The sequence below is a fragment of the Malurus melanocephalus genome, unplaced genomic scaffold (genome assembly GCF_030028575.1).
Source record: "Malurus melanocephalus ecotype Western Australia unplaced genomic scaffold, MMel_1.1 scaffold_780, whole genome shotgun sequence".
In the NCBI taxonomy this organism is placed as follows: Eukaryota; Metazoa; Chordata; class Aves; order Passeriformes; family Maluridae; genus Malurus; species Malurus melanocephalus.
In genome coordinates, this window is record NW_026624012.1 from 122,676 (window position 1) to 135,065 (window position 12,390).

The 12,390-nt window shown below is 52.6% G+C and overlaps 1 protein-coding gene across 1 annotated transcript in view; it reads left to right on the top strand.

Annotated features, from left to right (window-relative positions):
* LOC130584847 (microtubule-actin cross-linking factor 1-like) overlaps nt 1–12,390 on the top strand; it is a 161,953-nt gene that overhangs the window by 66,938 nt on the left and 82,625 nt on the right. The window contains exons 20-34 of the mRNA XM_057385079.1: nt 163–317; nt 1,034–1,160; nt 1,505–1,688; nt 2,217–2,386; nt 3,092–3,270; nt 3,945–4,083; nt 4,404–4,597; nt 4,737–4,899; nt 5,557–5,640; nt 5,768–5,875; nt 6,710–6,808; nt 7,250–7,402; nt 7,598–7,686; nt 8,047–8,182; nt 10,917–12,386. Coding sequence (XP_057241062.1) covers nt 163–317; nt 1,034–1,160; nt 1,505–1,688; nt 2,217–2,386; nt 3,092–3,270; nt 3,945–4,083; nt 4,404–4,597; nt 4,737–4,899; nt 5,557–5,640; nt 5,768–5,875; nt 6,710–6,808; nt 7,250–7,402; nt 7,598–7,686; nt 8,047–8,182; nt 10,917–12,386 — 3,450 coding nt within the window. The remainder of the gene's footprint in view (nt 1–162; nt 318–1,033; nt 1,161–1,504; nt 1,689–2,216; nt 2,387–3,091; nt 3,271–3,944; nt 4,084–4,403; nt 4,598–4,736; nt 4,900–5,556; nt 5,641–5,767; nt 5,876–6,709; nt 6,809–7,249; nt 7,403–7,597; nt 7,687–8,046; nt 8,183–10,916; nt 12,387–12,390) is intronic.

Here is a 12,390-nt window from a genome sequence, read left to right on the forward strand (position 1 = left end):
TCAGCGCCCTTCCATCCTTTTCCCCAATTCCAACACCTCACTCTTTTTGGGATCTCATAATTTTGCATTTTTTGGGAGCTGGCTGCCCCCCAGGAGCGGGGTTGGCATTGGGATGGGCACAAAACCCCTGTGCCACTCCCTGACGGGCTGGACGTGTGGCAGATCACCATCTGCAGGAACGAYGAGTGCGTGCTGGAGGACAACTCGCAGAGAACCAAGTGGAAGGTGATCAGCCCCACGGGGAACGAGGCCATGGTGCCTTCTGTCTGCTTCCTGATCCCCCCACCCAACAAGGAGGCCATCGAGATGGCCAGCAGGTAACCAACATCAGAGAAATGAGGAAAAAGTGGGGATGGAGGAGTGAAAGTGGTTTGTGGTGTGGAAAGGGAAACCCTTATGGGGTTTCATTAGGGGAGGCAGGGAAGGAGGGATTTGGGGTGCTCAGCTCTCTCTGCTCTTCTTGGGAGAACCTCATGAGTTCTTCAGCTTGCTGCAGCACTTTGCAAAACTGATAAAAAAAAAAAATGACAGTTTGGGATTTCTGGATGTCGCGTCATTAATTTCACAATCTGGATTTCATGTGAAATTTAGCAAGCTATGATTTAAAATGGATATTCATCAGTGTCCAAAGCTGCGATCTCCCCAAAGCGCTTTGCTACTCCTTTAAGGAAAAAAAACCCAACAAAGTAATTCTTACAAATGTCCAGGCTGCTTAATTTCTCGATTGTTAATTTGAATCCACCTGCTCTCTTGCATTGGACTTTTGCATTCAATAAAATCATATTTAAATAAGATTTTTAAATCAGCATGAGCTAAGCAACACATTTTCAGCCAAGGTGGTGGACTGCAAATACAATCCCCATAAAATTTACACAGGAAGGAGGGATCCTCACAGGGATCTCTGGCTTTGAGCAGCAGCAGCATCACTTCTGCCAGGCTGGGATCCTGCAGTGATGGCTGGGGGATTAACGGGGTCAGGGCTGGGTTTATTAGGAAGATCTGGGGTTGATGGATTTGCTCCTTGCCCTGGCAGGGTGGAACAGCTGTACCAGAAAGTGATGGCTCTGTGGCACCAGCTGCACATGAACACCAAGAGCCTCATCTCCTGGAATTATCTGAGGAAGGACATGGCYCTGGTGCAGAGTTTCAGCATAGAAAAGGTGAGGAGGAGCTGTGGTTCTGGGATTGTGCTGCTCCCCACAGGAGAGAGGGGAGAGCAGGGAGTGCAAAATTGGGGAAGTCAAGGGTTTTTATAACTTGAACAGTGGGAAAAGCTGAACTGGAGGGTGCTATGCAAAAAGGATGGTGATTTTTCCAGTTAAAGAAGCATCAGGAGTTTGCTGCTGCTGAGGAATCGTGGATTGAGAGTTTTATTAGGGAGCTAGCACGGCTCAAGGGAGGAAAATTTACCTCTGAAAATACTCCCTTGGCAAACGAAAATGGCTCAGTTGATGCTCATGAAGTTATTCCTGATGTCTGAATGTGCTGCTTTTCCCACCTGCAGCTCAGATCCTCGTCTCAGGGCGAGTGTGAGCAAGCCCTGAAGAGCCTCCAGGGCCACTACGAGGATTTCCTGCAGGACAGCCGCGACTCCGAGCTCTTCTCCGTGTCGGACCGGCTGCGCCTGGAGGAGGAAGTGGAGTCTTCCAAGGAACACATCCGCCAGCTGCTGGARTCCATGGAGAATGGTGAGCTTCAAAAGCACTGATGGTTTAACCAGGAGCTGTGGGAGCTCATAAACAAAGGATTTATGGGRTGGCTCGGTGTCCTTTCTCTTCCTGAGCTGGCTGGTTGATGGTGTGAGCAGCTGCTCTCCTTGTTTCTCCATCCATCCAAGTGCTGGGCCTTTGTCCAGCAGGATTCCTGCAGCGAGGGAGGAATTGGCTCTGCATTTCAGSCGAGCTGCTGAGTCCTTAAAATGCTGGGTTTAGGATGTATTCTGAGCAAGGAGCTCTCCCTGTGTTTAATCTTTGGGACAACACACGTGGTGGTGGCACTGGTGACACTATGAGCCCTGCTAGGACCATTCCGAGGGAGGTTCCTGGTGGCTGGACTAATTTACAGCTTAATTTGAAGGGGATGTTTAATGAACTTGAGCAGAGATTAATTAATTCCATCCGGTGTCAGAGATCCGGGGGCTCCAGTGGGTCTGGTTTGGGGACAAATGTCACCAGAGCTGCTCGAGCCTCTGTTCCCTTTGTGTCTCCACCCTGCAGAAGACAAGGATGAGACCATGGCCAGGACATTCCTGTCGGAGCTGAAGAACATCCGCCTGCRGCTGGAGGAGTGTGAGCAGCGCCTGCTCAGCCGTGTCCAGACCCCGAGCGGCGCCCGCGCCGACGGCGACGCCGTGCAGGAGAACGCCATCCGCATGGCAGAGCAGGAGGTGAGAGGGGCAGGGCAGGGCAGGGAGCAGCTGGGCAGCTCCAAAATCAGCTGTGGATACACCCAAAACCAGCTGTGGATATCCCTCAAAAAACAGCTCTGAACACCCCCTAAAAAAGCTGTGGATATCCCCAAAAACAGCTGTGAATACCCCCAAAAACAGCTGTGGACATCCCCAAAACAGCTGTGAGCACCCCCAAAACCACCTGTGGACACCTCCTAAAACAGCTGTGCACATCCCCCAAAAAAGAGCTGTGGACGCCCCCAAAATCAGCTCTGGGTACCCCCTAAGACAGCTGTGGATACCCCCCAAAACCAGCTGTGGACACCCTCTAAAAACAGCTGTGAACACCCCCAAAAACAGCTGTGGATACCCTCAAAAACAGCTGATTTTTGCCTATTTGGGCTGGGGGTTTTTTCCCTCTTTGGGTTGGGCTTTTTTCCCCTGATTTTTCCCCATTTGTGCCAATTTTTTCCCCGATTTTTTCCTTGTTTGTGCTGATTTTCCCCCTGCTTTTTCCCCATTTGTACCGATTTTTTCCCTGATTTTTCCTGTTTGTCCTGATTTTTCCCTCTGGTTTTTCCCCGTTTGTGCTGATTTTTCCCCTGATTTTCCCCCTGCTTTTTCCCCATTCATGCCAATTTTTTTCCCCCTGATTTTCCCCTATTTGTGCTCTCTGTTCACACTCTCTCTCCCCATCCCCAGCRCACTCAGGAGGATCTGCAGCAGCTCCAGTCCGAGCTCTGTGTGGTGTCCGAGCGTTGCTTCACCTTCCTGGACAAGGCACCCGCGGGTCCCAGCACACCCCAACTGCGCTCAGAGCTGGAGCTGGTGGTGAACAAAATGGAGCAAACCCATGGGCTGTCCTCCATCTACCTGGAAAAGTGAGTTGGGGCGTTCCTGAATTCCCAAATACCTTTTTGAGCATTGACTAAATGCTTTATTCTGTCCCTCCAYCATATTTTGTGCTGGACGTCACCGAGCCCACCCTGCAGCTTCCCCGTTTCTGTCAGATCTTGGATGTTGTTGCCAGTTTTAAATAATGACACAGACATGGTTAAGGGGATAAAAAGGGTTTTACCTCAGGATTTGGGATCCCAGATRCAAAACTTGATGGCTGAATGCTCACCCATGTACAGCACGGATACAAGTTTTATAGATTTCAGGAATCAGCAAATCTATCTTGGATTCCCTAATAAGAAACTTCACAAATGCAGTAATGAATCTAATGAATTCTATTCTATTCTAATGAATTCTATTCTATTCTAATGAATCCCCCCTGGATGAGGCCAGAGCCCAGTTTAGACAAGATATTCCAGACAGAAAGCTTCACCCAAGGCTGGAGTCGGGTTTAAGATAGCACAGGGCACGCTGATCCCTTCCTGAGGATGTTTGGTCTCTCTTGGCCCAGCAGAATTCCTAAACCAAGCTGGAATATCAGGCTCCAGCAATTCTAAACATTCAGGRTAAGGGGTACAGGGGGATGCACAGAGGGTACAGAAAGTGTAAAAAGGAAAATCAGGCATCAATGTCACCCTGCTGCCTCTGCATTTGCCAGGTTGAAGACGGTTGATATCATTGTCCGTGCCAGCCAAGGGGCAGAATCGCTGGTCAAGGGCTACGAGGTGAAGCTGAGCCAGGAGGAGGCCGTTCCTGCAGACCTGGTGGCCATCCAGACTCACAGGGCAGCCTTGCAGGTTGGTGCTGGGGGTTTGGCAGGCAGGGTCTTGCTCTTTTCTTTCTGCCAAAATCGGGCTGTGGGATGTTTTTTTCTGACCCCATCTGACTTTATTGTCCTCTTCACTCTACACCTCCCAAAACCTCCCAGTTCTTTGCAGGTGGAGGAGAAAAAATAATGGGAAAATGAGAAAAATAATGGGAAAATGAGAAAAATAATGGGAAAATAAAGCCGTTGACCCCTCCCCAGCTTTGTCAGCTCTGGGTGGGCGTGGGGATGTCTCTGACTCGGTCCCTTCTGCTCTCGGCGCCACTGACCCGGCGCTGTCTGGTTTTGCAGACGTGGCTCGGGGAAGTGAAGGACAAGGGCTCCGTGTTCTCCACGCTGGAGCAGGAGATGGCCAAGGCCAAGGAGGTGGGGGAGCAGCTCTTCAGGCTGAGGCAGGAGCGCAGCATCGACCTGGAGCGCTTCCAGGAGAAGGGCAGCCAGYTGTGGGAACGCTGGCAGCGAGTCTGCGCCCAGATCGACACCCGGTGAGAGCCCTCCTGGCTTTACCCCACCCAAGAGCTTGGTCAGGGTGGAATTTTCCTCTTTAGGGGGGAATTTTCCTGGTGGGATCCTCACTGGTGGTGTTCCACCCCTCCTCTGACCCCGGCTGTGGTTTTCCCTCAGCCACACGGAGCTGGAGAGCATCCAGGAGGTGCTGAGCGATTACCGGCAGTGCCACGGCGCCCTGATCCAGTGGATCGAGGACATCACAGCCCAGCAGGAGCTGATGAAGCCCGGCCAGGCAGAGGACAGCCGGGTGCTGTCGGAGCAGCTCAGCCAGCAGACGGTGAGGAGGGAGCTYGCTTTGTTCATCCCCGAGTTTGGAAATGGGGAAAGCAGCGGGGGAGAGGTGGGGAGCGCAGGAACTCTGCTTGGCTCAAGGTGTGGATGAGGTCTTGAATGAGAATTGGAGATTGGAAAGGTTTTACCCCAAACTGGAAAGGTTTTACCCCAAAATAAAGGGATGCAAACGGGAATTCTGCTCACCCCGCCATGGCAGCTGTCACAGAATCCCAGAAAGGCCTGGTTGGAAGGGATCTTCAAAATCATTTTGGGTTGGAAGGGATCTTTGAGATCATCTTGGGTTGGAAGGGATCTTCAAAATCATTTTGGGTTGGATGGGATCTTTGAGATCATCTTGGGTTGAACGGGATCTTTGAGATCATCTTGGGTTGGAAAGGATCTTTGAGATCATCTTGGGTTGGAAGGGATCTTCGAGATCATCTCGGGTTGGAGGGAATCTTTAAGATCATCTTGGGATTTGGAAGGGATCTTTAAGATCATCTTGTTTCCATCCTCCTGCCATGGGACACCTTCCACCACCCCAAATGTGCCCCAAACCCCATCCAACCTGGCCTTGGACATTTCCAAGGTTGGGGCAGCCACAGCTTTTCTGGGCTAAAACCTGTCCTGACAAMCATTTTTGTTTTGAATTTTCCCAAAGGCTTTGGCTGCAGAAATTGAGAAGAATCAAGCCAAGCTGGACCAGTGTCAGAAATTCTCCCAGCAATACTCTGCTGCTGTCAAGGTGGGGTTCCACCTGGGYAGGGTGGGCTGGGCAGGAGCAGCCRGGGCAGGGWTCACAGAGCTCACARAKCTCACAGACATCACAAATCYCACAGATTTCACAAATCTCACTCTCCCCACCTTTGCAGGAGTATGAGCTGCAGCTGATGACCTACAGGGCCTTTGTGGAGTCKCAGCAGAAGTCGCCCATGAAGCGCCGACGGATGCTCTCCTCCTCTGACGCCATCACCCAGGAGGTAAAAGCCCACCTGAGCTTGGCAGGGAGAAATTTTGGGGAGGGGGTTTCTCTTTTTTTGCCCAACCACTGTGCAATGAGTTCCTTACTGCTGCCCTTTTAGGGCCCCAAGAGCCTTTTAGGACCTCGAGAACCTTTTAGAACCTCGAGAACCTTTTAGGGTCCTGAGAACCTTTTAGGACCTTGAGAACCTTTTAGGGCCTTGAGAACCTTTTAGGGTCCTGAGAACCTTTTAGGGTCCTGAGAACCTTTTAGGACCTCGAGAACCTTTTAGGACCTCGAGAACCTTTTAGGACCTCGAGAACCTTTTAGGGTCCTGAGAACCTTTTAGGACCTTGAGAACCTTTTAGGGCCTTGAGAACCTTTTAGGGTCCTGAGAACCTTTTAGGACCTCGAGAACCTTTTAGGGCCTCGAGAACCTTTTAGGGTCTAATCTGCTCTGTGTGGATATGAAGAGATCCCTCTGTGAGAGTTGAGCGTCCACCCCAGTGTCCATGCCCGGAATTTCTGGTGTCCGTGGCCAGAGTGCCTGGTGTCCATGCCCAGTGTCCATGCCTGGAGTTCCCAGTGTCTGTGGCCAGAGTGCCCAGTGTCCATGGTTGGATTCTGCAGTGTCCATGCCCAGTTGTCCATGCCAGGAGTGCCCGGAGTGCCCGGTGTCCACAGAGTCTGGAGTGCCCGGTGTCCGTGGTATCTGTGTCCCGAGTGCCCGGTGTCCATGCCCTGATTCTGTTTTCCCCCCATTTTCCCCCTGGTTTTCCCCCATTTTCCCCCCGTTTTCCCCATTTTCCCCCATTTTTCCCATTTTTCCCCCGTTTTCCCCTGTCCTGAGCAGTTCATGGATCTACGGACACGCTACACGGCGCTGGTGACGCTGACCACGCAGCACGTCAAGTACATCAGYGACGCTCTGCGGCGCCTGGAGGAGGAGGAGGTGAGAAAAAGGTGTTCCTTTATGCCAGGGCTGTGCTCTGCTTGGTTCAGGCTCGYTGTGAGATGAGCAAAAACCTGGAATAACCAATCTCAGGATCCATTGAAATGGTTTTATTGGTGGAAAGAGCATTAATCTCTCAAAAACACATGTTTATGGGAAGTTTGGTTTGGAGACGTGTGTGTTTCTAACTGRAATCACTTTGGGAAGGGAGGAGGAGCAGGTCTCAAAACTGCTAAAATAACACTTTTTTAATTCTTTGAAGTAACTTTTTATTTGGAAATGSAAGCTGATAACAGCTCGGCTTCTTGACCACTTCTCACAGCCAYGTTCCCTCCATCCCCAAGGGTGCTGCTCCGTGCCCAGGGCACATCCTGGGTGCTGTTCCCCATTTGGACATCCCCTCTGATGTGGTTGTGTTCCCTCTCCCTGCTCTGTCTGCAGAAAGTGGTGGAGGAGGAGAAGCAGGAGCACGTGGACAAGGTGAAGGAGCTGCTGGGCTGGGCCCTGGGCTTGAAGCAGAGCGTGCAGGGCAGGACAGCGGCTGCGGGGAGCAGAGAGCTGGGGGACATCGAGAAATCCATCTCGGAGCAGCAGGTGAAGCAGGAGGGACCCCAGGCACTGAGCTTTCACCTCTGCTCTTTTCTCACAGCTGCTTTCATTCTTTTTAAAATTTTTTTTAAATTTATTTTTTGCCAGTCGCTTTGCTTTTACCTCTGCTCTCTTCTTACAGCTTAAATAAGCCGCTTTCTTTCATTCTTTTAAAATTTTTTTTTTTTTTTTTTTTGCCAGGCCCTGAACGAGGAGCTGACTGCGAAGAAGGAGCAGGTCTCTGAGGCCATCAAAACCTCCCAAATCTTCCTGGCAAAACACAGCCACAAGTGAGTGTGACCCAGGGAGAGAGSAGGGGCTGGAGATGAGATTCCTGGTGGATCCTGACTCTGGTTAAAAACAGGATGAGTTTTTTAAAACAATGATCTGCACGTGCCAGTGGTCTTCTTTATCGTTTGCAGTGAGAAATGTGCAGCTCATTTATGCTGTGGAACACCATTAATCCTCTTTAGGATGCAGCTCCATATGTTTGGGGATTTGRTTGTTGCAGGGCAGCTTTTGCTGAGTTATCCTGGCAGGGGGAAGGAGCAGAGGAAGGGGCTTGGGGTGGATTTGGGTTGGAAAAACGTGGCAATTCCGTGCAGACGGTTTGGGCAGCATCCTGAGCGATTTCCCCTTTCCCCCTGCAGGCTTTCCCAGCCAGAAAAGGAGCAGATTTCTGCTCAGATCAGCGCTCTGAAGGAGACCTACAACGCTCTGTGCAGCAACTCCACGGAGCAGCTKCAGCAGCTCCAGAGCCAGCTGGCTCAGGAGACCGAGCACAAGGTACTGCTCCTGCCCAGCCTCGTGGCTGCACAGGCACATTTCACTCCTCAGGGTGTGAAAAAATGTTTCATTTCATTGTGTGTCTCGTGGCCAGTGGCCACTCACAGCCTCTGGTTGCCCTCACTTCTCTTCCATCCGAAGGATCCAGGCTGGGGGTCCCTGGAGGCTGARCAGGAGCCGCTTTCCTGTCACCTCCGAGGTTGATGGGACAGTTGTCCTTCATTTTCTGTCCTCGGTGTGAGGATTGGCTCGGTGAGCAGGGTGGCAGATGGAATTCTGCCCTGGAAATGGAAGGGATCCCAGAAAATCCCTGGAAACGGTGCCCTGAAGGAAATCTGTGTCCTCTGAGGGATGAGTCGAACCTCGGAGGGCTCCATCCCCCGCGGGCAGGGGGTGCAGGAAGATGGGGTTCACGAGGGTTTCAGGGTCTGGCTGAGGGTTTTTCCACCAAAACTGGGATTCCACTGCATTGTCCAGCCCTTCAGCTGCCCTGGGAGCCCTTCAGGACCCATTCCCTGTCCATATCCCCCCTCGTTCCGCTGGGTAGGGAGGGCTGGGAGCGCGTCCCCGTTGCCTCTGTCAGGAGCTGTCACTCACGGGTTTCCGTGTGCGTGTCCTCTCCGTGTTTATTCATGTCTGGTGGATATTTTTGTGTGTTTGCTTGCTGGCTCCCTGTACCCTGAAGCAGCAGCCCGCTCACATCTGGCTGGGAGACGCAGGTTTTGGCCCTCGGGTCCCTGAGTGAAGCCCTGTTCCAGCCTTTTTTTTGGGATCTGCCTGTCCAGCTTTCACCTAAATACATAATTTTTGCACCAAACTGGATTTTACAGCACATTCCCAAGTGTTTCAGAGCTGGAAATGGTTAATTTTGCTGTCTTTATTTTGCTGATTGATTCAGCCCTTCAGCCTCTGTGCTGGCAGCAGAAAGATGAGGTGTCAGTCGCTGCTAACCCATCCAGGATTCAGCAGAGCCTTCCTATTGAAAGGATGCTTTTTGTCCTTTCCCTCCCTTTTGAGGCAGAAAAACTATTTTAGAGCAAAAACCCTCCTCCAGGGTTTGTTTTGGCACAGCACGAGGCTGTTTTTGGGGCTGGAACAGTTTTCACTCACGCTCTCGACGAAGCCCAAGCAGCAAAACGAGAGGTGGCAGCGGGGTCTCACCTCAAATCCCCGTCTGCAAAACCACCCCTGCRGCTCTGCTGCGGAGCCGTTGCTTCACTGTAGAGGGAGCATGAAGAACTCTTTTTAACATTTGCTTGCTGGAAACATCCAACTGTCGGAGAGGGGTTACAAAAAAAAAAAAAAATCCGAAAAAAGAAAAAAAAAATGCAAAGCAGAACGCGCTAAATTGAGCATGATGTGTCCCTGTACGGTTTTGTGTTTCATGTCAACTGTTTTTTGAGATTAACTGACATCCTTGCTTACAAGTTTGACTAACCCSCCTGGGATTTAAACAAAACAAAAACACACAGAAGGGGAAAGAGGACGGAGCTGTGTGTGGGGTTCCTTTTATTTTGGCAAAAAACAAAGCGGTCGCATGCTGGACGCTAACCCCAAGCTTTACACTGTGTGTGATACGGCTGAACTGCTCCATAAGGCTCTGTCTTTAACTGCTCCAGGCACACCCTGCAAGTCTGGTAAGTAAAAGCCTTTTACTCCCCTCCCTCCCATCCGTCTCCTTTTTTTATCTTTCTCTTTTGTCCCCCCTCTTCTCCTTCTTCTCTGTCTTCCCACGGCTYGTCCGTCTCTGAGTGTGCACGGCAGGGTCTGGCCATGGTGGTGGAGAGCTTAGGCTGTCCTAAGAGGTCCCTCCTGTCCCCACAGCGGGGTGTTGGGATGCAAAAAGAGCTTATCCCATAATCCTCATTCCCTCCTTGCCATCCCCACAAAAATCTGAGTGTGCTTGGGCYGACCTCATACCCGGGAGAAACCCAAATGTCCCAAGAGCTTTTGAATGAAGATCCCCTTGATCACCTAAATGATCGCCCTCCCTGTGGGGACAGCAGCAAGGAAAGCCCCTCAAACACGCCACAGTAGCTGGTGTGGGTCCAGTCTGTCGCTGTTTCCGTGCTGGGACCTTCTGCTTGTTCCCTTTGTCCCCTGGCTGTGTCTGAGGAGCAGCTCAGAGGTGCTGGAACAGGGCTGTGGTGGTGCTTGTGGAACTGCCCCGTTCCTGCCCCAATGCATGGCCGGGAGCTGCTCCATGGCTCAGGGCTCTGGGGTGCTCCCCAGCCACCCTGGAATTTAGGGTTTGCTTGGGYAGAGCAGGATTTGCAGCATGGCAGGATCAGCGTGGAGCTGCGCTGGGAGAGGCTCCTCCTCACCCCAAAGTGGGCGGTTTTGGGGGAATTTCTTTGCCGTGAGATTTGGGGGAATTTCTTTGCACAGTGGGATTTGTGTCATCTTYCCTTTTTGAGGCTGGAGTTGTCAAATGGTTTTGGTTTGCTTGTTGGTGTCCTGCCCTCTTTTTTTCCTGGAGCATTGGGAATTATTCCAAGTTTTGGCGCTTGCTGCTTTTTGCTGCGTTACTGGTGGTGGATGCTGGAAGCATCTTGGTGCTGCCCTGGTGATGGACTTGATTTCAAACACTTTGGGACTTTTTGGCCTGTTTAGGGATTTTAAGTTGTTTTTTTTTTTTTTTTTATTTTACACTGAGACCTCCCTGAAGCTCACACGGTGAGTGCTGGAAAGGCTCGATCGTGATTTAACCCTTTCCCTTCTCTCTCTGTTCCAGGGCAGCGAGGCTGTGGCGGGAGTGATCGATCTCGGCACGGTTGAAATATTCCCTGTCTCTGGTGCCATGCAGAGAGGTCTGATAGATCAGGACACAGGCCTGGCCCTCCTGGAGGCTCAGGTCATCACCTCTGGCTTAGTTCTGCCCGAGACCAGTGARAAACTCACCTTGGAGAAAGCTCTGGCAAAAAACATCATCGACCTCAGGGCRTTCCAGGTGCTGCAGGAACTGCAGGATGCTCTCCAGCAGGTGGAAGAAATCAGATGTGAAGGGAGGCAGCTCCTCCCCGTCGCTGCCGCCGTGGAAGAGGGGAGGATCAGCGAGAACGTTGGGCTCCAGATTCTCGAGGCCGAGCTGGTCACTGGGGGCTTCAAATTCCAGCAGGGCAGGATCAGCCTGGAGACAGCAGTGCGGGAACGGCTCCTCCCTCCTCAGCTTCACTCCAGKCTCCTGTCCCGCCTGGAGGGTGGAAAGGACCTGATTGACCCCAACACGGCCGAGAAGGTCGGTCTGGCCGAGCTGGTGGGGCGCTGCGTTGTCCACCACGACACCGGGCTGAGGCTGCTGCCGGTCAAGCAGCTGGCCGGTGGCATGGTGAGCCTGAGGTCYGGCCGGGAGGTCAGCATCTTCCGAGCAGTGCAGGAGGGGCTGATAGACAGGGAGGTGATGGTCAGGTTGCTGGAAGCCCATCTGTTCACCGGGGGCATCGCTGACGCCAGGACTGGCCACAGGCTGAGCGTGGATGAGGCCGTCCGGCATCATTTGATCGATCAGGATCTGGCCTGCATGCTCCTGGTCCGGCAGCTGCGGACAGGTGGGATTGTCGACAAGGCCACGGGAGAGAGGCTGACCATGGATGAAGCCCTGAGGAAGGGCTTGGTCACTCCAAGGATGGCACTGGTGGTGCTGGAATCCCTGGGGTCCTTCACAGGACTGCTGTGGCCGGAGACGGGGGAGATCATCCCGGCTGGAGCTGCTCTGGAGCAGGGARTGCTCTCCACGGAGTTGATTCTTGAGATCCTCAGCAAGAGGCAGCTCCTTGGGGCTGTTTTTGTTCCTGAAAGCGCTGAGGTGCTGTCCTGGCAGCGGGCAGTGCAGCGGGGTGTCCTGGGCAGAGGGGTGGCGAGGAGGCTGCGGTCAGCCATCATCCCTGATGTCCTGGCCAGCCCTGGCTCTCCGGACAGGAGCAGGGATGGCCAGAGCTCCCCTGGAGGGAGCCCCACCGGCCACCAGGAGCTGAGGAGTGATGATGAAAGGCTGACGTCCCACCTGATGGCCCACAGCTACATCAACGTCCACGATGGCCAGAGGCTGCTCCTGGTGGATGCAGAGCTGGACAATCTCGTGGGAACTCTCACCCAGAGCCAAGAAAACGGCTCCTGTGCCCAGGGCTTGGRAGGCTTTGGGGAGACCGAGGCGGACGCAGATCTTGAGAGCGAACCTTGCGATGGTTCGGCTTTGCAGCAGCTTCAGC